This window comes from Hylaeus anthracinus, unplaced genomic scaffold (assembly GCF_026225885.1).
Source record: "Hylaeus anthracinus isolate JK02 unplaced genomic scaffold, UHH_iyHylAnth1.0_haploid 4, whole genome shotgun sequence".
Classification (NCBI taxonomy): Eukaryota; Metazoa; Arthropoda; class Insecta; order Hymenoptera; family Colletidae; genus Hylaeus; species Hylaeus anthracinus.
In genome coordinates this window covers 8,483,462-8,508,107 of record NW_026535289.1, presented here as the reverse complement: position 1 = coordinate 8,508,107, position 24,646 = coordinate 8,483,462, and the positions used below count along the sequence as shown (strand labels likewise).

Below are 24,646 nucleotides of genomic sequence, written 5' to 3'. Positions count from 1 at the left end.
GCAAAAGTGATCCCTGATGAAATTACTTTCTTCATGCATTTTGGAAGCAAATGCTAAAGCCCGCGTAAAAATGAACTCGGCATGTATTGGTTGTAGATTATAGCTTGACTTCGTACGTATGAAAATAGGGACAATTAGCATCTTGGGAACAAAATTGTCCTACTATACACTTGGCAATATGTGCCAATCCTGGTCTCAGCGTACAACTTAATGTAGCGGAGCCACGTTCAGATTGAATTACGCTTGAGAATGAAATGGAGTCCTAGACTGTGGTTAACTGTTTATCGTAACTAAGGACTATGGGTCGAAGGTGTGTACAAGATTGTCATAGATAGCGTATGCAGAGATTTCCACATGCAAAGACTATTGGCGCCATGCTTATGTCAGTTAAATGGTGACAATGTTGGAGAAGAAATACTCGTTTGAACCTCTATTGGAATCTAACGGTTCTGGTTTCTTGTTTCCAAGAAAAGGGATACTATTGTATATATCTGAACGAAGAAATAATCCAGAGGGAAACGTTCTTAACACCGCTGGAGACTAGAATTAAATAGAGCTTCGAGTAATCGTCTTCGATGAATTGTATAATGAAAAGAGGGTTGATTCTTACAATTATTACCCTTAGGTCAGGTAGTGTTAGGATATCAAAGGGTAATATTGCTCAATGGCCCACGAACTAAGACGGTTATTTAAGTCCGCTATTCGCAAAATTCGCCCTAATCGTACCTGGACAACCACTTCCTGACTATGAAACAATGTTGTTAAGACCTTCACCGAAAAATCCATTGTACAGAGAAAGGGAAACTCATTGTCAAGGGTAAAGGCGCATTCAGGGGTAGAAGGTTAATTCTCATAAAATTGTAAGTGGGAGATTTCAGAAACTGAACGCGCTTGACGTTTCAAATGGAAATTTATGATGCTATCTGCGTCGAAGTACAGGTGCGCGTCTTTGACGATGTTTACAAAGCCGATTTTAAACGTATCGTTTGCACCCAGCGTACCTGGAATACGCGACGCAATAAATACTTTCTTCGACTGAATTTGGCGCGTCAATTTATTTTGTAGTAGCTTGCCATTACCAATTTCTGAACAAGTATAAAAATGAAGAGTTCAGTTTGGAAAATTCGATAGGCCGCTTTCGCTAAATTCCCCGAATTTCTAGGCAACCGAACTGGTCGCTCTGAAACGCCACAACAATCTATTCGCATACGCGTCGGCCCTGACATTAATTCGAGGAAACTAAACGCCCCCCCGCGAATTTCAAAAGTCCCGAGGGACGGTGGCGCCTTCGCCGTAAGCCGCTCGTTCAACTCGTTGTTCGACGAGATCGCGACTTGCGAATAATAGTTGAACGTGGCCAGCTGCTCGGAAAGGACTCGTGCGACGATGTCGATCAAGGTTGGATTCGAACTGGCAGCCGGTTGGGACACAGCAAAATTATCACCATAAAAATTTGGATTATCTGCACGTTTAATATCATGTTTTATCAAGACATTAAACGTACGAATGTAATTAAAAAATGCTCGATGATATCGTTTTCTTCCATAAGTAAAAGTGTATATGTACTTGGAACGTGTACGAAGATAAAATTCATACGAATTTTTGTTGGATAATAAAGGATTAAATTTGAAGTAGTTTACATCAACACTTTTATCTTGGTAAACACGTGCATAAAGAATTTCGCTCGCGTCTGATTTCGAACGATTCGCTTTGGTTGTAGTTCGATTTTTGAGTACACCATCGGCAAAACAATGATGGAAATAATCGCCGCACGAGGACGCGGAATCCGCTCGTAAACTTATTTACCACGATCGGTCGTTCCGTCGACAGCCAGCCGGCAGATACGTCGAAGTGTGTCTTATAAATGGACTTTGCGCGCGTGCACATTTTTTTGCCAGCGCCAACAACCGCGTACAAACATTGTTCCTAGATTAACTTCTACGTGCCTAGTGTACAATGTAATCTAAGTGGCTGTAAGATTTTTTTTCGATACAATATAATTAATTTCTTAAAATAGTTCCTATCATGTGCTCACGATCGAGCTATATTTAAGCGTTTTCCGTAATAATTCGAGGCACTTGTCAACGAAACGTTACCAATAGGTTGGTACTAAAACAACGTAGCGTATCATTAGAGACACGTTGCAGGTAGTAGCATTGAAAACGATACTTTTTATTGCAAAATCTGTCAGGTTTCGTTTTAAGTAATACGTTTGCATGAATAAAAAGAACTCGCGTTTCTAGAAGAACGTCTTTAACGAACGAAAGCATCGAAAACGATAAAATTATCAATATATGTTCGTTGCTTAGAAACATGTTTCGATATTTTTTTTATTCAGATTATTTTACTAATCTTGTTGTAAAAAGGAAAAAGTTCTGGCATGTGGAGGCTAAGAACAGCACAACAGACAGCGTTGCACAGTGCCTGGTATCTTTCCTCGCGAGCAAGCTGAGTTCGTAAACACACGGCGAGTAAATCGACGCACGATTAGGCGTTTTGATAAGCAACCGTGTATTTTCGTCGACCGTGTCTAAACGCGAGATTAACGAATCTACATATCGGAGTATCGTGCATTTTTTACTTTTTACCAGCCACCGTCGATAAGTGAGATAAACATTGCATACGTGTTGCGACTTCCACTCTTCGGAAACTTTCGCCTGAATCGAATGTTCCTGGGCTTTATAAAATTTCTACGTGTACGCTGCCTTGCGAACATTTTGTTAATAGAAAATCTGTTCCACTTGTTTAAGAAATGTTGTATAAAATTTCTATTTTCGTATCATGACAACGCTGTCATGGAAAAAAGAAACATGTACACTTATCGAGCTCCTAGACTTTGTCCGTTCTGTTCGTCGGTCGTGTAGTTGTTATTATCTAGGAAATAAAAAGGAATCGGCCGCACCGAGACGCTGTAAACTCTTCCACCACCGTCCCAGATAAAGATTCCTCGCTTCGAGCGTCGAAACACGGTTAGACGGTTCGCAGACGTTGTATACACAAACGGCCCCTTGCTTTATCGCCCCCAAAAATCTGTGTTTGCTCCTTTCACGATAGGATTAGACATTCGAAAAAGAAATTGTCTCGTTTGGAACAATTTCGTTCCGAGGAATATTTTTAACCGAGATTTATCAGCAAAGTCTGCGAAGATGTCGCGATTCTTCCCCCTCAATGTGTCAAAAAGTTTCCGTGATTTTTTGGTATTGTCGGCTCGGAGCCTCGACGTTATCTCTGACACGCGACCAACTGTCTCGGACAGTTCCACTTGACATCGCCGATCATTTTACATAAATTAAATCTTCGTTTGTTAACTGTTCTTGAAAGGGTGCTAATCGGTTGGGTCAAATACGTTGCGAAGACACACAAATAGGAAAACAAAAATCTTAGTATATATGAAACTTACAACGCTGCAGTACTACTCCGCTTGTAGTAGAGTAGCGCGATTCTTTTGCTATTGTTGACTCCAGCCATAAGCTTCTAATTGGTTTGGATGGTCCGTGGATGGCGATTTCTATGGCGCGTCCTTCCGCCGAGACCCTAAAAATAAAAACGTATATTTTCTTTTAACATGTATAAACAAGTGTGTAAAATTTGAACAAGCCACTATCGATAGCGTTTAAGTAAAAAATACACAAACAAGCTCCTTGTTTTAGAGCTCCTAAAAAGAAAAAGTCGACTGTTTAATACCCTTACAAATATAACCTCGATCCGAATAATCTACCGATCACAATATTTGTCTACCTCCTAATCAAACAACTCTTTTCTCGGCCACTTTGTCATATCGGTCGAAAGAGACCGTGATTTTCAGCGACGATAAGGTTGGACGCCGTGTTTGAGTCGCGGTCGGCTTCATTGCTCGTTCACGTGCACCTTATCAGCGGATCGCGTGGCCGAAGTTCGAGCTCCGGCCGGGACTAATTAAGCAGCGTGATTTCTGAAATTCCGTCGAGCATAATGAGCGACGCTCGTCGCCGCGATCGCGTTCGGGCCTGTTCGAGCGTCGCGACGTGAATGAGGTTCGAAGATCGACTCTACTCGCGGCCACGAGTGATTCACGCGGCTTACGCGGTTTACTATGTTGCTCTAACTGGCCAAGAAGCTGTCGTAAACAACCGATAAACGGTACAAATACTTTTTTATTTATCGTCCAGACGACCGTGCCTCGCTCGTTATCGGTCACCGTACGCCGATACTCTCGCGCCACTCTTTTTTCCTCCCCTTGGAAGTGGCCAAGCATTTATCCGCATTGCGTTCTCTCCCACGTTCCCCGTCACTCTCTTTTTCTAATTGCATTTCTTCCGTACGCCGCGCCGACTACTCGTTCCCCGTCCCCTCGATCGGTCCCCCTACCTCTTGTTTTTTCCATTCATACGAACGCGCGAGGCGTGAAAGACCGTTGCCTCCGTCTCGCTGGACTTGGAAAATTACCGCGTTCGTAGCCTCGACTCGGGTCGTTACTCGTCGTTGTTTTCCGAAGAACATTCGCAAAGTGTTCCATTCTACTAAAGATCTGATGAAACTCTGGCGGTTTGCACAGCTGCCAAAATTAGGAAAAACTGATCAGAATCTAAGGAATGAAATCGTTTCTCAAGATTCCAGCATTCCGTTGCTCTTACGATGTTCCCAAACAATCAGATGTAGACAGTGATAAACACAAGGAGAACTAGAGGTTCGAGCCTCATGATTACAACATATCGTTCATTGAATTCCAGTAATTTTCAAATAAAAACGATTTGACTCACTTTCGTTGTGCCTAGGAATGGGAGTCTTGATTCTCCCCGCAGGTCCAAGAGGTGATTCTACGGACCAAAGTAGACGAAAATGAAAAATAATTAGTCCTTTAAAAATGCAAAGTATTCTCTCGCGTTCACGAATTCAACGAATTAGTGAAACTCAGATGTAGGTTTGAAATTTTACTCTTTCGTGGGCGGCGGAGTGCAAAGGGCTACAAAGCTCCGTGTTTGGCGTACCCCGCGACGGCGTCAACGCGATTAATCGGGTTCTCGCCTCGCCTCGAAACGGTACGCGCGTTTTCGCTCGCTGGTGTCCCGTCCCCCGGTGTGTTTATCGGTTGCGATCTCGTTGGCGAGTGTACAGACCGCGGGCCCCGGCACGGATCCGACGTTCGTGGCGCGCAATCGCGTTAGATCTGATCGGCGAATTCCAGGTCGATCGCCGATTGCAGGATCTAGCGCGTTACGTGACTAATTAGTTGGGAATTCGAGCGAAATCGGCCGCACTCGACGGTGCGTTACGAAGGTGCACAACCCGATAAAACCGTCGATCGGCCGACGTTTTATCGATTGCATTGTAACGCCGTGGAAACAAAGAAATAAAAACACGACGGATCGAAAAAAGAAGGAAAAATGGGGAAACTGAGTCTCGGAGAAGAAAGAGATAGTCCACGTGACCTGGCGAACAGCGTAACTCGATCTATCTATCGACCGCTAAACGGCTACACGCGCGACTGGATAAATCGTGTTCGCACCGTGACGGCATTAATTTATAAAATCGACCCCCGTCACCCTCGCCCCTCACCCTCCGCACCGCGTTAGCCGCTCGAACGCACTTTTAATTCTTCCGCTCGGGAATCGCGTCCGCGAGTTAATTGGTGCACCCTTATTGTCTCGGGGCGCGAAACCCGTCCCTTCGGAGCGAGCCATTTAACGCTTCGAATGTTTCGCGCGGTGTAAACGAAAATACGTTTCACGTGATGGATAGTGTGGGAAACGAAGGAAACGTAATCCAGTCGTGGACTACAGGTGTCGAGCATATAGACCGTCTAATTCCTGTCCACTTGGAAACTTTACACAGGCTGAGGGAGCAAAATTGTTACAGGACGATAATATCTAAACTATCGTGGATACAAAAAACTCGTAAAGAAAAAAGTAATAAATAAAACGAATAAAATGCAAACAATTCAGTGTTTGGATACTCTTTGAAATGTATCTCATAAAAATGGTTGCACTGGGCTCGACGTTAGAATGTCAACTAGGCCTTGGGTAAACTTACGCGCAGACACCTAGGGCCGAATTGAAAGTGAAACCTGTGAGAAAATAAATAGGGGAATTTGCATCTCATCGAGCAGCGTATTCGTGGAAATTAGAGTAATTTTGAGCGCGGCCGCTGTCGTAACGGCTGTTAATGCTAGGTATTTAGAGCTGCCCCCGCGAGCTCTTCATGGGACGGGTCTCTTTTGAATCTTCAAGTGATACTTTGTATCTCTTAACTATTAATTGTAATTGTTTTTCTGGATCCCGTGCCGCCCTAGTTTCTGCCCTATTTTGTTCTTTTTACAGAATTTAATGCTACTGAAGACCTCCGTCTCTTTCTCCTCTTCTATCGACGATGAAATGAGAGTCCTCACAGGTGCGAGAACATTCGAAGTAGCGAATTTCTTCCAGATTCCGGTGATAAATTTATTTACCTCGAGAGGATTCTTCGCGGAAAAGTGAACAGTCGTGCTCGCGACGCAGCAATTATATTTGCATAAAGTTTCCCGTTGCAGTCTGCGAACGATTGAAATCATTGTTCCATTGGCGCCGTCGCGGTCGCTCCTTTATTTGCCAGGTGTCCACGTGCCGCATCGCATTCATTAATTAGCCGATCATTTATTTAGCGCAAACTAGACTGTTTTTCTTTCCCTCGCATCGTCCGATCTAACAAAGGCGAGGTGGTTATAGTTCGTAGTCGTTCGATCGTGCATCATAACGACACGCGCCTCCAATGCCGCGACAAGTGTCCCTTGCTCGCATAGTGATCGATATAGAATAACCGACGACGAACAAACCGAGATTTCATTTAATTCTTTACTCCCCGAAGAACATAGAAAAGAAGTTTACGTTTCATTTAATTCTCTCTAGGATTGATCTGAAACATTTTTGAAACAAATTAGAAATAACGAGCGAATGCTCCACTACGTGACCTTATACTTGAAACAACGCAATGCATCATTTCTACGCAAAACGCGCGCCGACGACTTGCACAAGAATCATCTATTTAATAAACGATTAATCACCGACGTTGCTTACACAGCGCCACGTGCGTAGTAATCTATTCGAAAACAAAGGCGCGTGTACACTGCACTTCGAATTCTACCTGGGAACACGTGGAACAGCTTTGCCGCAGACTGGCGCCACTCGAATATGTACTTTGTTGCCCGATGAGTTATCGAATCTCTCGAAAACTACGCGAACGATTGGAAGTATCGATTTGCTTGAAAAGAATAATATAGTTCCATGTCGAAACAAACGCAATTGCACCTTGCAGGTGTATCGTATCTAAGAAGAAAGACAGTCCTCGCTAGAAGAAAAGAGAAATAAAAAAATGTAAAATTTCTAGCGACCATCGGTTAAAGATAACCAACGGTTCTGACATTTTATCTTCATCGAGAAACTACCGTACTCCGAGTTCCCTTATCGTTCAACCGCTTCCTCTACCATTGTTTCCTATCTTCAATTGTGTTAAACAAATAATCTAACCGTTGCTGTCCATTAAACGTGGAATTCTGTCTCTACTCATAACAGCGGATTTCCTCTAGGAACGTGTTCTCTAGTAATTTCGAACAGCATTAGCATAGATATAATTACATTATCATAAGCGAGGTGTATTATTTCGTTAAGCGTAGAGAGATATCATGTCCAGTTTCGCATTGTTAGTCGGCTACCAGCTGAAATACAGTACAAGCTGTATGTAAAGTGGGCCAAAGGAAATATTGTATGAAACACAGTCGATGACCACGGAAAATAAATTCTAAACGTTTCGATTTTTTGCCCTCGGACGGAAGGCAGCGAATGAATTTTTCTCGTGGACGGTCGGTTTGATGTTTCTCGCGCAAGAAGCGAGGTGAACAAGAACCGCGGCAATTCTTCGACGATTAGTCACTCGTGACCGATTTTCCAGTGGTTTTCTGGCACCGACATTAGCACAGCAAGATAGTACCAGAGGATGCGCCGTACGTGTGCCGGTTTATATACCGGGTGCGCTAAATACGCGCTTCCGCATCAAGGATAACCGAGTTACGATCCCGTTTCGTTTACCACCTATTTTCGATCTGTATTCCGCGACCATTACGTTTACGATGACGAAAAGAATGTTACAATGGATACGTTGAAAATTTCGACGACAAAACGTCGGGAGAAATTACTTTACATAGCCGTTGATGAATAACATGTTTCTTGAAAAGCGTCCAAGGGACGCAAATATACATTTCGTCCTGCCTCTATGTTTAAAATATCACCAGCAAATGACAGTTTTACACGTGTTTCAAACAATTCTAAAAGAGCATGCTTTTTAATATTTTCGGGCAGGAATATACGCATGGTTTACAGAGTGATTATTTTTCGGAACAACGACGAAGGCTATAACGATAATTATTTTTCATGACCTTCGCGTACGCATTTTTTTCATTGCATAATTCAAACTTTGATTCATATTCTATGAGTAAAGGTGTTCACCTTCCGTATCTAATCAGAAATGTTGCCCGTCTCTGTCTCCAGATTTGTCGGGTGCCCACGTGAATTTCTGCACTGCGCAAACACGCTGACGCGCGAGTCGCAACTTTTCCAATTACGTTCAAATGTTTGCACAATTGTGTCTCTTTAATGCTTTGTACGCGCGCGGCGCGTGCACGTGGTGAGCGACGATAAATATAACCTGGCCATATTAGCTAAAATTAAATATTGTACGACACGCAGTACGTTAGTTGCCGCGTTTCGCGTACGATCGCGAATTGTAACATCCACGTTCCATTAATCAAAGCGGCAATCTGTGGCGAACGTTGGGTGCGTGTTCTTTTGCGGAACGTTTACGAAACGACTTTCTCGAGCCAGACGACACAGAAACATGAATCTGTTGATTGACAACCAGGTTTCAGCTGAGTACACAACATATCAATTATTCTTACCATCCGAAACGCTACCGATTTAATTGTCTTGAAAATCGAGAATAGAGAAATCAATTCGTGAATTTTACAATAGCAAATGTGTTGGTGATTAGGATAGTGGTTGTATTTTTTCTATCGAGATGTTTTACCGTTGTAGCATACCTATCATGTTTTCGTTGAATATTTGTACTTCCATCTGAAGAATGAATCACGCAAGAGAGGCATAAATCTATTACATTCGTTCGGAAGACATCGCCAGAGATTAAAAATAAATTTAATTACCTGCTGTCTTGCTTTCAACAGACCGTTATCATAGCTACCAGCACAGATAACCCTACGACTAAGAAATAAAAATCGTAGGGGGCGCCATCGGTTGACGTCGCCTAGGGTGACCGTGCGCCCTTGATCAGTCCCAGCGTAGCTCTGTCGGGTTAATACCGTTCGTTTCTCGTATAAATAAATAAATAGATAATACAAATGGGACCGTTACTCGAGAATGTACCGTCGCCTCTGCCAAAAGCAATACGATACGGGGGACTCTGATCGAGCAAACAATGATTCGACTATTCTGAACGGCGAGGTATACATATTTCAGTATTCGGCGGCCTTCGCCGGAGCTACCAGGCCTCGACAAAGAGAAAGGGAGAAGTAGAGGGGAAAAAGGGGAACAAGGATTTGTTTTCATTGACATACCAGAGTGGGTGCTCGGATCATTTCGCAAAAATCTATTTTCGCGCGCTAATTACGTAGCGCGGCAACATCACGCATCACACGAGCCTTTTTCTTCTTCTTCTTCTTTTTCTCTTGCGCTCCTCCGCCATGTATTTTCCCCGCTCAGTCGGCGATGGAGATTTGTTTACACTGCGACGAGGCACTGGAGCAAACGATCGCGATAATAACGCTCCAAGTTCGATGACTGCATGACATATTCAGTGGAAACCTCCCGGCGGGGGATAAAAGGTTTTTTTAGGTCATTCCTCGAGACGCGCGAGTGCAAGCATCGTGGCGAACGCGCAATCGCTATACTTTCCATTCTTGCTTCGCGGCTTGTTTACACCAACCGTCCTCGATCGCCATGCTCTTCCGTATCGAGACATCGATGGAATCTTTTCGCGCTGTTCGTCGCCAGATTTCAATGAATGTCATGCTATTATCGCATCGTGTGTTATTTATACTCCGATCATTGCGAACGAGAAAATATCCATCGATTCGCGGTATTTATGTTTTCGAACGTTTCGTCTATTATTTTGATTGCTCGAAGTTTTGATGTTAAGCACGCGGAATATTACTCTAAACGCCACGAATGCAAGATAAATAGTGAGATTTCCATCGCATGTTTGCAAGGCAGAACGTTAGGGTGAAATCTTTCCGCCAGAACCCCGAGTTCGTGGCTGGAGATAATTGAAACTCGATTTCGTAAAAATATTCAAGATGGCCAGACGGCAGGCAAGGGAGGCACGTGGCCAGAAGGGTTCTCTTGTCATTATGCGTTTCTAGTCGGCGAGATGCTAGCTCGCGCGATGCCCATGCATAAGAACCGAGCAATTATTCATTTAAAGAAACGATAATGCCGACGATTCGCGGAAGAGTCAACAACTGCGAAACCGTTCTCGGCGTGCTGGACTTTGTCGTTCCCTGTGTAAGACGGTTACGCGGAACGTGTAAACAAGATATCAGCGGTTGGACGTCGGACAACAATATTATTAAATGGACCAGTCGCGGATATTAATCGATGGCGGCCGAGCGGTGCCTGTCGTCGAACGCTCGCCGACCACGCATTTGCGTACAGCGACGACGGATCCGTAGTTTTGGACACGGGGACAAATGGGACGAGATTTGTAAAACGGATGACCGTCGTCAACGGTGCTCGTGACCATTCGTCACGAGTTCGGTAGCTAAACGAGCCACTGGGTTCGAAGAAACGCAGGAATTTTTAACCTATTAACGCTAACTAGTCGATATTTAAACCTATAACGTTAGAAAAATGAAAAATAGATTGGGTTGTTCGATGTGGAAGCCTCTGGGCCTTGGGGAATAATTATTTTTTAAACGGGGCCGACGTTGCGTGGAAGTAAACGATGCACCGCGGCGGGGCGCCTCTGGCTAGGACCGCTTCTTCAATTTTAAAACTCAGAGCGAAGCCTCTCAGATTAGAATGCAATTTAAAACAAAAATGAAGTTTCTATTTCTTCTTACGCTGCCGATCGCTACTACCAGCTGTAGTTATCAACAAATCATACGTATGCAATTATATCCTATAGGATATGCAATATATCCTAGAAGCCAGTAACAATGTCATCGGCGTTGTTCCTGCCCCGTGCAGAACAGTCTATCGTCAATTTGTTATTTATTTTTATCGCTCGGAGCGTCTCGATTTCCCGTCTCGCGGCGTCGCTTAACACCCTTACACAATTACATTGTACAATATACGCTGTGCGATTTATAGATATTTGCAGCCGAGAAATACCGTGGCGATGTGCTGCATTCTTGAGATTATGCGTGAACTACTTTTCGAGTGAACGTGATAAAGTTTTTATCGGGCCGTTGCGTGTCCGATTGTATCGCGGAGAACGGTGATATCGCCGGATGTTTTCAAAATCGGTGCCCAACGGTAGCCCGATAGGTAACGAACACGTTTACGTTATACTCCTGAAAATTCCGTAACAACACACAAGAACGACACCGCTAGAAACGCTTCCTGGTCGAATGGTCGCGCTGTCGAAACTAAGTACACCGCAACGCAAGGAAAGCTGTAGCAAGCAAACGAGATACGTTTCGCACGGTAAAATGACGCAGACTAGAAGTGAAACGTTTTACGCGAAATTAGAACTCGAGTACCTGGAGTAAACGCTACGGAAACATCAAGTGCGAGCCAGCGACAAATATGTAAAGTCGATCGTTTCTCGTTCGGAACGGGATGAATAAACGTAAAGGAGGCTTTGAAAGGGCGCGCGCGTAAGTGGGCAGAGAAGAGAGAATGCTAAGTAGCAGGGCAAAGAAGACGACTAAGGAAGGCGTTCCATCGTGATACTCGCGACGACCCGACCGGATGCAACGCCAGAATGGGAATGCAAGCCTACGCGCGCGCAAGAGTCCGTTACTCGCGTCGGGTATTTCCCAGAACGCGACTATAAACAAACAAACACACCAAGAGAGAGACAGGGCACTGCGCGCGTTTGATCCATGCCCTCCCTTCCAAGGCAACAACAACGACGAGCCAGCAGTTCCACGCAAGGCGGGGAGGGGAATAGAATACTGGCGCCGTCGGTTTGTAACCCCACCAAGAGCCTTGCGCATGCGCACATCCAGGGATTCCCCAGGATCCCCCACCATCGTTCATCGGAGGGTCGCCCCACCATCGACGCGCTCTTTCTCTCTCCTCGAGCGACGCTCAAATTCGCACGTAAAGTCGCTCCGAACGTTTGCTGATGCTGACAAGTATCCGCAATGTTTACCGTCAATGTAGCACGCTAATTTTAATGAAAATGATCGAATTCGTCAGCTATCGAGCTACGTCTACCGTTAATCGTACGATTTCGTCACGTTTTCCATTCAAAAGGAAACAAACGATTTTCCCGCCCAACCACGACCCCCAAGAATGCGTAACGCTCTCTTTCGAACCGTACCACGATGCGCGGCGTTTATTGCTTCGTGCCCGTCGAATGCCTCGCATTCCGTAGTCTCCGGAAGTCGAGTCGTTCGCGAATGCGTCTGCCAGCTATTATATCGCGACGAAATCGACAAATTTATGCGGAACATTTTGTAACGCTTTCCTATTTGTCGCGCGCAAGTTAGAAATTGCTGAACTTTCCATCGTCGAGATTTCCCACCATTTCTCGAAAGAAAATCGACTTGGAACGATATCGTCCGTCCTTGTTTTCCGTTTCGAGTTCGACGGATTTGGGGGGAAAAAAGCGTTGGTGCCGACAAGCACGGGGAGAGAAAGACTCGAAGGTGGTGTCTCGATGCTTTCATTGCAATTTTCGCACTTGACCGCAGGGGTAAACGTGCTTTACGATCCGCGGTAAGATTACCATCGACGCTGGAGGTGGAGAGGGATACGCTACCCCCTCGATCGCCCCGACACCATTCCCGGATGCGGGTTTCGCTGCTGGTGGTGGTGGAATGGTGCTACGGTGGGGGTGAGACGAAATGGTGGGGAGGCTTGCCGCCAACGAATGGTCCATGGTGGGGGGAAAGCGCGGGTTAGCAGCCGGGACACGCCAGGCGTAGAATTCAGTAAGCGAACGGCTCTCAACGGCCACGAACGTGTTTTTCGTTCTTCGGTGCCCGCGAATGCATATATATATGTATACATATACACACGTAAAGTATATACGTACCCGAGACGCTGTCAGAAATTCGTAGTTTAACAGTTAACGACGAACAGACGCCGCGACACATACCCGGTTGTTTCTCGAGAGTTCACTAGATAAAAAAGCAACAGATAAAAAAAAAGACAACAAAAAAGTTCTTTGGTTTTTTTCGATTCTTTGGTTCTTCATTTTCGTTTTCCCGCAACTGTGGCTTTAATTATTCAAACTGGATTCCAACAAGCAGTACATGTCGCGATTACATCGCGGCTACCGGAGGCTTAAGAAATTATTCAAGGTAAGAGAAGAAGAAAGTTTTGTTGTATCGCGTTCGACGTACCGTCGTGAACCGTCTTCCCCACCGGTGCGCGCATTCGTAGTAAAATAACAAGTTCGCGGAAGTTGTGATCGAGTGTGATGACGCCGAGCAGCTTTGCCCTCGTTCAACCAAGTGCCTCTGTTCCCGCGGAAACGGACGAGGGAATTTCGAGGCGTCGTCTGTTTCTGTTTACGGTACGGCTCGCAGAGAGATAGACGATGCGACGCTCACGGGGAATTCATCACCGTGACAACGGGGGTCGTTGCTTCTTGCTTGCCAAATCGCGCGCGAAATCCATTGTTTGTTCTTCGAAGAAAATTCGCCGAACGCCCCCGGGACAAAGTAATTCTCGATCCGGAGGAAAATATCTTGAGAATCTTCCGAGACAACGTTCCCACGGATCGCGAACCTCTCGACCAAGGGAGCGTGTGGTAACGTTGCACTGAAAAGGCGCGTCTTCCCCGGAATCGGCAATTGTTTTGGTGCGGCAATTTTCGTTCTCCCTTCGCGTTTCTTCTTCGTTTCGAGCGTGATTACGTATCGACTCGTCGATTTTTTCTCTTTTCATTTTGGCAGGAATATTTACGAATTCGTGCTTGCATTGAAACGTCGCGTTTCAAGTGTGTACATTTTCGCGCAATTAAATTGTCCATGGAATTTTTGTTTATTCGAAGACAGTGCGTTCATCGTATCGATAGTGAACACTATCGTGACAGGACGAAAGGGCGAGATTCGACGATCGAGGCTGCTTCGCGAGTAAGACGTAATTCCATGGAAATTTCTGGAAATTAGATCTCTTTCGAGCCTCGGAAACGAAAACGAACAGTACATTCGGTATGTCGAAAAAGAGGTGAAAGAAAGAGGAGGTTAACACACCGCCTCGAAGCATGAATAATTTACGCTCGCTCAAATTTAAATAAATTCGCTCGAAGCTGTCGGTTCCAAAACAGGCAAGGCGTAATCTCAACGCCGTTCGAAAGTTGTTTATATATCGACCGTTGAAGTCAACTGAACGAATCTTTGCAGAAATAGCGAATATTCCTAACGACGGAACATTGAATTTTTTTTTAGACTCTCTCGAGGGGCTGTAGAACTTTTGCGGATCTCGTATTTATGATTGTGGCGCGTAATCGTCTATTTGTTGACAGTCGCGTAGACAGGAACGGTTACTTCCGCTGCTTGAAACGCTACTAATCGAACGAGCGTACGTTATGAATATTCGTTACGACGACAAAAACGTCGCTCGCATTCGTAGAAAAAGAAACTATTTAAAATTTCAAATCTTGATATTTCTAAGCAAACAAGTGTATATACGTCCGTTTCTGAGAAATTCTTCGCGATTTAGATCCGGGATTCCTAGCACGATGTTTTAAAATTCAATGTAAACATGTCAATTTTGTTTGCTTATCAGTGTCGTTGTATTTTTAGTCGGGATTAGCAACAGTAAACTAATAACAAATTATCTGTTTTACTTCGACTTTATCGCCGTTCGATGTTTCGCAAGTTGGGACATTACATTGTAAACAAAATGTATACGTTCTATCTGGTAGGTTCTTTTGTGAAGTTCATCACCGATATTTCCGTGAAATAAACTGAATATTTTTTACGCATTGAGGAACGCCCTCGACTTATCTCACGCATCGAGGGCTGAGATATCGACTAAACAGGGATACGACACGACAATAATGCGTGCGCGCGGCAGTCCCTTGTTTCATCAATGCGAGCAAATTGACGGAAACGTTGAAAAGGGATGAGAAGCGAGAATTCGTCGCGAGGTCGAGCCACTCGCTCGCGATACATGTGAAGCACGAATGATCGCTGAATTTTGTTACATTCGAGACCACCGACAGAGAGGAAGAGAGGGACGTGTGGAGCATCGTTATAACGGCCAACGTCCGCGTCCGAAAAAACATGTTTGGATCGACCGCTTGTTTATACGATACGATGTAGAAGCAAACAGTTTTGCGGCCGTCTTGGTCGCGACACGTATTCCGATCTTTGTCTCGGGATACGTTTATCTCATGTATTTTTGCAATCTGGCTTGCAAACGTCAAAGCTTCAAAACGTTTGAACGTTTTGCGCCATTTGACGACACGAGTAATCTCATTTGAAATTAATTCTTTTGCCCGTCTTAAAAAGACTATATAAGTTAATCGCCACTCCGATACGAAGCTATTTAAAGCACGCCAATATTTGCTACAATTATAACATCACGGGTACACTCGTGGAGAAAAAACTTGGCGAATGCGCGTGACTTATTCGGTTAATGACTTGGGTCGCTTCCGAAACGCGCTATAATTCAAAGTCCCGTGACTGCGACCGCAACGTTTATATTATCGATGCGCGTCTATATCGGTGCTCGAGATTGTTCTCCGACGATAAGAAGACGTCATAATTTGTGCCGACTGTATAGCGCGGCACGAGTTCTCAATTGACGATGTTGACAGTTTGCGTCAGTTTTTTTTCGTAAGTTTGCGCAATAAGCGGTAACGCCGGTCTTTTGCGCGATTTGTAAACAGCCTTGAGGCCGTGTCCCGTGGAACTAGTTCTCACATCGATCATTAGATTTCCATACCGCTTCCAACTGAAACCTTTTGTGTACAATAGAAAAACAATCTAAACATTCCTTAGCACATAGCTTTATCTTGCACGACACTTGCACACTATTTCTCACGAGTACGCTTTTACTGCCATTATTAGCTACAGTAACGGTAACATACGAATATTAGAAACGTTATTGTTGGATAGTTCCAGTGCCAATGCGGCAACATAGTCGAAATATAATAATCGAGAACGACTGTTGCCCCGCTACCAATGTTCCCCTGCAATATCCAAAAAATGTGTGCATTAGACACTCGTCTTAGACCAATGTCACATATCCAGCTTGCACTAACAATTCTGTACATATCTCGTAAAAGAAACGATACCAACTTCCCGAAACGCCAATATCATATTTACATTCGAACCGATGTTCCGCATTGGAATTTCACCGAAACGATCGCATTACCCATAGGAGAGGAGCATGCAACTAACCGCATTCCTGCTTTGAGACTCGCCCAGCTAAACAGCATCAGGTGCTCGAGTCGATTTCATGCACTCCGTAGGCGCCGCTAGGGCGGCACCTTGGGTTAAATAAACACGTACAATTTCAATTGCACGCGTTCCCGCGGAGTAGAACATTTTCTATTTTAGAAAGGGTATCGCAAAATTGCCACCAAGTTTCTACTCGCTCGTATTAAAAAAAAAAAAAAAGAAAAAGATCTAATGCAAAATGTTAAAAAGAAGTTCATTCGTCCGAGACGCGTCGACCCTCGACGAAAATCGACGTAGTTCGCGCCCAACCCTTTTATTAGTCTCCCGAGTGGGCACCGCGCGGCGTGTTCCAATTTAGTCGCGCAGCGAGCGCGCGCGACACGTTTCTCAGCGTCTGCGAATGCAAAACATCTCATTCACGGGCAAAAGTGCTGGCCGCCTGCGCCAATAGGCGTAGTCCCTTCTGGTAGCCGGCGAAAAGCCCCCGATGCGTCAGGTTCGCGGGCACGGGAGCACGAGGGGAGGTATATACGATCATTGCTCTCTCCGTCTCTTTCGTGTTCTCATTCCCGTCGTCGTCGTCGTCGTCGTCTTCTTTCTTCCTGGGTTCGCATTTTGCCGCCGAAGGGAAGGGAGAAAGAGAGTAAAGTGTCGCGTACCATCGGTAGAGGGCAGCACTCTCCAAGCGACACGAAAAACATAACCTCGCAAGCCGCGCAAGAGCGGGATATACTAGCGGATAGAACAGAGGCGCGTTACGGAGGCGCGCGTTCACGAGAGAAGGAGACGAGACGAGCAAGGCTAAAATTAGAATGTCCGTTGGAATGCTGCTGGGTTGTGTACGTGCTACAGGGTGATTCAACGATCGCAGGAGGTGGAATGAAATAGCGTCGTCGGCGAGAGCGAGACGGATGCGAGAGTTTAACGGACGCGCGCGCGGGAGAAATTTGAATCTTTTTCCTTTCCCGCCTCCTGTTATCGAACACTGCGGGAACATTTCTATCGGAACGAAATTTGACTTTTGCAATTTTTTCTTTACATTGGTAGATGTTTTGGGTTTCTAAGTACACGACGTAACTTACAAAATTCCTTATGCATCGTGGTATGTTGGCCTCATGAATATCGTGAAGTTTAGGGTTGCAACTTTTTCGGATTAGTTCTCAGATTCTTCAAAAGATTTGGTGGGTGGTCTTAATATTTTTGATTGAAAGTTTCAACTAATTCCTCAACAACGTTGTCAGTTTTCTTTTCAAGATTGAGTCGTTTAATTGGCTTCCGAGGAATGCCGCGCGTGGCGTTCGCGTTGCATTTTGAACGAGGAGCTTCCGTTCCCTCCTCGACGAAAACGGACCGCCGCGTCCTCGAGACTTATTCGAGAGAGCGCGAAAGTGTCGCAGGGTCATCTACGAGTCCGAATGTGTCGCGACGAGAAGGTTGCCTTTGCGAATTGTCTCTGGCCTGTGTACGTCGAGACGGTTTATTTTAAACGGGCGCGTTCCCTGACACTCTGGGATCAGTATACAGGGTGGGCCGTTTGAAATCGTTTCCATGGTTCGGTTACTCCAATATTCCAATAATAAAATTGAATAAATATTATTTCCTCTTCGGTATCGTTTACAATCAATCGTCCTCGCCTTTAAAATTCTTTTAATGAAAATGAACGCAACGACGATGTTCGATCGAAGAAGATACCATCGTATGGGGTGGCTTATTTGTCCCATCCGTCCTTAAAGGGTTGTCAGGCAATATTCTAGGATGTTTTCATACCCATCCTTCTATACAATTTACAAGCAGTCAAGGTCAAAAGCGCTCGTCTCGTAGCCTCTCTTTGTCGGTTGTTTCCATGTAAAAAAAAAAGCCTCACCCTTCCAACCCCGAAAACCCTCAAGCTGGGAAGCTCTTCGATCCGTTTTGCGTTCCCTAGAAAAGTGGGGCGATCGTTCGGCCGACCCATTTTTCTTCGGAAATAATACTACCGATGCGAATCGTGGTGGTAATTTTCAAGCGACTCACCCTGTACGTATCTGCGATCTAAGCAAATTGCGAGGTCGTCTGGTGGGACGTTAGTCGGTATATCGATTATCCGAGTCCTCTCTGCCCGAGCGAGACTTCTCGTTGATATCTAGCGATCGGCGGTGGGATCTGTCCTGCGGTATCTGTCGTTGGTTATCCCTTGGCGACGCAGAGGGGACAGAGACAGAGACACTGCGGAGGCGGGAGTCGGGGGACCAAGGAATAGATAAGCAAATAAATAAACTAGCGGGGCAAAGCGAAAGCCAGCGAAGCGGAGGGAGCAGAGGGCCGCTGCTGGGTGGCTCTCGGGCAAATGCTCGACGAGGTCGACGGCCTGACACGGATGGTTGATACCGTGGGGCCCGTCTCGTAACCGGCCTGGGAAGAAGAACGAGGAAAGGTGGACGAAGAACACGAAAGAAAGGGACTCTACCAACTTGCGTTTTCATCGTTCTAAATAGTAGCTTCCCTCTTTCTTCGTCCTGGTCGCGCGTGCGTCCTCTTTCACCGGTGTCTGATCTCCACCCAGTCGCCCCGATTTCCTCGATTAATTCTTCGAACTCTTTCACGGATGGGTTGGCAAGGTTACGATCGAACGGTCGCGACTGAATACCGCTTACCAGTCATCGCGACGTTTAATGGCTCGCCAATTCTTGTAACCGTTCAAGAACCTCTTCGAACGAGAGCATCATTGGCAGCTCAGGAGAATTTCTCTGAGGGATACACGATGCATCAGTTCTCACTTTGCTTGTCCAGAGCCTATAGAAAATTCTGTCATCTTCTAAATCACTTATTCCGAACTATACAAACATGATCGTCCCATGTGAGCAAACGCTGCTCCAAAAGGGCCCCGAAGGGGTATGCTTGTCCAGTTATAAAATGTCCGTCCGGGCATCTGCGATTACTTGCTTCGACAATGCGGTGCTCTATTAAAATAGCAGAAACACGAGTGGTATATCGTCGAGTAAATAGTCAAAGCCACCCACCGTGCTAGAATGGACATTTTCTAGGTAGTTACTCGAGCTTGGCGCTGCAAAGAGCTTGACATAAGCATTATGGAGTAACGGTGCTCGTGTAGGGTTGCGCCGTGTACTTGTATCGGGATCGAAGGACATCCCCGAAGTTTCTTGCCATTTTAGGTTGTTCAGGTACCGGCGCAGCCCCAATAATTACGAGCATCTAACGGTAGCGGAGGGTACGAGTCTCGTAGCCCTTCAGGACTCTCCTTCCGCCGTGTTTCCCCCTGTTCGCGGAAAGTGATCGATGATCCATGCCGGGGAACGTCCGTGCGGCACGAAATTGGGCCGAGTTGCGTATTTATTGCCACTGTCTCGACGTTATTTACCGTACCTGCGGCTCTTTGTCGTCACCGGTTCGCTTTACACCGTCTTTCGTTCTCCTCCATTCCGTTTTCGGCGTGGCCCTTTAATACATCACCAATATTTACTCCCTTCTTTGATTCGCGAGCCATCGATAAACTCCGTTGATGGAGTCGTTACGGGTTAGCTTGCTTCCGAACATCGTTGGTCTGAATAAAAGAGTAGATGTTATCTCGAAAGATGCATTCGTACGAATCCTCCCGAGCGGTGCAAGGCAAGTGATTTCGCCATTTTAAATTTTAAATAAGGAGATTAGGTCTTCCGAGTTTCACCGCGATAAGGAATATCGCGCATATCTATGCCGTTATTCCATATTAAAGTACCCCGACTGTAAAAGCGTCCTCCAGGTCAGGTGAAACTAACAATATTTACGTCTCGTCCTCGACGAAACACCGCTCGAAGCTCGTTTGGAAGTGTCAAAGACCGTCGTGCACCGGGTCAAGTAGGTCGAAGGCTGTTCTCTCGATGGGGGAGCAGCAAAGTCTCCGACGAGAGAGCCATATTTCGAGGATCATCCGGATTCGGAGAACGGAACTCGTTCCTTTCTTTTCCAAGGTATATAACGCGGGCGAATCCGTCTTTCAGCGGAAGTACACAATGGTAATGGGAGGAAGGAAGCAGCAGGCGAAAGGGTCGCTCGCGATCGTGTTTCGGGCCGGAAACGAAGCGATCGTCGTTTAATACTCACGCTTGCGCGCGTGTGCACGGCCATCGAACCCCTTCTTTCGTTTACGTCTTGCACCCTTCGGATTTCATTGTATTTCACGACCTCCTCAGTGAGAGCATTCGATCGAGTATCTGGATTCGTTGACCCCGTTAGGGTAGCAGGTCGAAACAGGCGTCTGTCGCAAGATGCGTTACAATTTTTATTGTGCATCTCGATTCTAAAGTTGTCGGGGTAGATGTTATACCACCGTGGTTTCTCACAGCTCTACCAAACGGCATCTGTTTTCGCCCTGTGGCCAAATCCTGTGGGAACAAGACCCCATTCCATGGCAGCACTTCCAGACTCTTGCTTTCTCTAAACAATGTCGCCAGGCACCGTTTAGTGTCCACCTATGAAGATGCGCATGGTTTACGTCGAGGACTCGTTCAGTTGCACATGTCATCTCATGTAAACATTTCTTCATGGCACTTTCACTTCTTGTTTGGTTCTGTTTCGAAATGACGACATATCAAGTATGTCGAGCAGAAATAATATCGAAATGCACCCTAATCTTACTTACAACCTTACCCTTTAAATTCGTTTCTTCTACGAATATTATCGACTCCTTTCAAAGTACTATGCATCCTCAGTTCTTTCGGACACCGCTATTGTGTTTCGGGTACTGGTCCTACCAGCCATTGTCCCTTGGAAAAGTGAGACTACATTGGATGAAACGAATTCTTGCCACGTCTAAGAGAAAGTCACCAGCTGCGACACCGATCTATCTGAAGAAGATGTGATCTTGATTGGTCCCACAGCTGGTGAACTTTTCCTAGAAATGTCAAGAATCCGTTTCACTCGACGTACCCCAGCGAAAGGGACAAAGGAGGTAGAATTGCCGAGGATAACAAAAAAAACTATTCTTGGAACTCGTGATCCTGACAAATACAGCGGTGACCAAAAATATTAAGAGAACTTGGAAATATACGTTGCCATTGGAACTGGAGACTTTTTCTCATAAAAATGGCAAGAATTCATTTGACTCATAACACGCGAACGTAATCTCTCGGCTAGTCCGAAACATCGATTGCTTAATCCTGTTCTTACCTTATATATTGCGTTCACCGTCACCGAGTCAGCGTAATCCCTCGCTGGCACTTTTATCCGTTGGAGTCCGAATCGGGGGCAATCATTCCCGATCCTGCGATCCAGATACCGTCGATTAGTCTCTTGCAATACCGTGTGGCCCGCGCAGCCTTGAGATCTTCCGACGTGCGTGGGATACGAACGCTCGCCGCTTTCGTTTCGCACGGAATCGGTCTTCCAAGCGGCTCCGTCATCCTGACCTGCGCGACTGAGCCACGTGGAGGCCCCGGTGACGTCACTTCCGGTGCTTGATTTCCGGACCGATCGTCGGCGGATGAGAGGAGTTAAGCGCCCGGACGCGCGGGTTCGTGCCTCCGCGTTGTCCCACGAGAGATCGGCTCCAGTTTTTACTCGAGTTTCGAATGCCGAGAACACCCCTCGAAAAACGTTGAAGATACCTATATATCAACTCCGATAAAAATTAGCCGGGGAGATTGCTCTTTTATATTTTTGCCGAGGGGTCTAGATCTATGCTCGTTTGGGCTACACATGCTATATGCCTCGACCAAGTCGATAGACTACGCGGCGAATGCTTGTGTTCGAATGAAAAGGTGCGTACCGAATAGGAACGAGTTGGAAGCACAACCGTAGGGCTAGAACGAATCTAAAGAAACCTAAGATGGCCGTGAATAGGTCACGCGTTAGAAGAGTCGTGAACGTTTGTAATTTAAATGGGATGGAGGGTTCCAGGTGTCCATTCGGAACCGTGAAAGCCTCAAGCATCTTATTAAACAGGATGCGTTTGTATACATAAGCGAGATAAGGAACGACTCGTGGAACTGTTTGGTAATGAAGTCGTGGACGTTTTTGTTACAGTGTGTGGCGAACCAGGCGCTTACCGTTTCGCCACAGCCGGCAGTAACGGTGGAGGGGCCGGTGTCCAAAATGTCTCCACCAACGAACGAGGTGACCAATGGTGTGGTCGCGCCAGCCAACACCCTGGCGCCCCGGGTTTCGTCAACCACGAACCCGGCACTTACCACCATCAACCCGCCAACGCACAAACGGACTCCCAAGGACTTCATCTTTGGCAAGGTGATCGGCGAGGGAAGCTTCTCCACCGTAAGTGTATTATCCCATTAACTCGATTAAATCGTTAAGAAGCTCCGAATTAACACCGCGAAGGAGGTCAAAAGAGTTTCTACCCTCTAATCCTTCAGTGATTCTCAAACTTTTCTCCCCTTCGTTACGAAACTTTCCACTTTTTTTGCGTTCCGCGCACCCTACTTCGAAGGTGTATCGATCCGTCCGGTTTCTTTAAGCATTGGAACGTTTGATGATTCGGCTAGCATCTAGTAATTATTCGAACGAAATTGTCCCGGTTTAGTTTCTTCCCCCGATGGTATGAGATCTGTAACAGAAAACAGTTTAAAGTTTAAAACACCCCTAGAACGACGCGCCTAGACCTAACAAGGTTTTCAACGGTCTAGGTTTATCTCGCCAAGGACATCCACACCAGCAAGGAGTACGCGATCAAGGTGTGCGACAAACGTCACATTATCAAGGAGAAGAAGGCCGAGTACGTGAAGCGGGAGAAGGAGGTGCTGAACATGCTCGCGGGCGCGAAACACTCGTTCGTGCGCCTGTTCTGCACGTTCCAGGACGTGGAAAGACTCTACTTCGTCCTATCCTACGCGAAGAACGGTGAGCTCCTGCCCTACATCAACAAGGTCGGCTCGTTCGACATCGAGTGCACCAAGTTCTACTCGGCGGAGATCCTTCGTGGTCTCGAGTACCTCCACGGTCTTGGGATCATTCATCGCGATCTCAAGCCGGAAAACATATTGCTGGACGAGAATATGCACGTGCTCATCACCGACTTCGGTAGCGCGAAGATCCTCAAGGATCCGGAGACGGTGTTGACGCACACCGCTACGGACGACCCTCAGTTGCAGCAACAACAGCAGCAGCAGTACAGGAGAGAACGAAGAGGATCGTTCGTCGGTACCGCCCAATATGTGTCGCCGGAACTCTTAACCGACAAAACGGCGAGCAGAGCCTCCGATCTCTGGGCCCTCGGCTGCATAGTCTACCAGATGGTCGCTGGCCTACCGCCATTCCGATCCAGGAGCGAGTACATGATATTCCAAAAGATCTTGAAACTCGAGTACGAGATACCCGACGGTTTCTGCGAACTGGCGAGATCGCTAGTCAGCCAGCTACTGGTTCTCGAGCCGACGGAGAGGTTGGGCGCCCAAGACGAACACGGTGCCGGATACCCCAGCATCAGGGCGCATCCCTTCTTCGAGGGCGTCGACTTCGAGACCCTCCACGAGCAGACGCCGCCGCCGATCTATCCCTACCTGCCTGGCACGTCGGAGAACGAGGAGCTCAGGTCCCAGTACAGGGTTCCCGATCATCTCGAACCAGGCCTCGACGACAAACAGCTGACCAGACTTCTCGGCTTGGGTCTCGGCGAAGACGACGACGACGACACCGACGAGGACCACCACGCGACCACCGAGCGCGTGAAACCCGCGCCGACCAGCACGGTGGTCGAGAAACAGCCGAGGAGAAGGACCGCGAACCCCGACGGCAACATCACCGACCTGACGCCCGACGAGAACCGGCTGGAGAAGCAACAAGGTTCCAACCAGTGGAACGTCTTCGTCGAGGGCAACCTGATACTCAAGCAGGGATTCATCAACAAGAGGAAAGGACTCTTCGCCAGGCGAAGGATGCTCCTGCTCACCACCGGACCACACCTGTACTATGTCGATCCTGTCAACATGGTGCTTAAGGGCGAGATCCCCTGGAGCCCCGAACTCAGGGTCGAGCCAAAGAGCTTCAAAATCTTCTTCGTCCACACGGTAAGCGACCTTCTCCTTGATTCTTTGGATCGGATACGGGCGATCTTTCCTCGAGGCTGAAACAGAAAATAATAGTTTAAGTAAAATTTGTTTACGCGTGTATCAT

The 24,646-nt window shown here is 46.5% G+C and overlaps 1 protein-coding gene across 3 annotated transcripts in view; it reads left to right on the top strand.

Moving 5' to 3' along the window:
* Positions 1–24,646, top strand: part of LOC128894504 (3-phosphoinositide-dependent protein kinase 1) — a 404,982-nt gene that overhangs the window by 379,293 nt on the left and 1,043 nt on the right. For 2 of the 3 annotated variants that reach the window (XM_054156267.1, XM_054156269.1), the window contains 2 exons: positions 22,547–22,792; positions 23,161–24,540. In XM_054156267.1, coding sequence (XP_054012242.1) covers positions 22,547–22,792; positions 23,161–24,540 — 1,626 coding nt within the window. Of the gene's footprint in view, positions 1–12,813; positions 13,493–22,546; positions 22,793–23,160; positions 24,541–24,646 lie in introns of those variants that run through there. The other variant, XM_054156268.1, reaches the window with a different exon arrangement.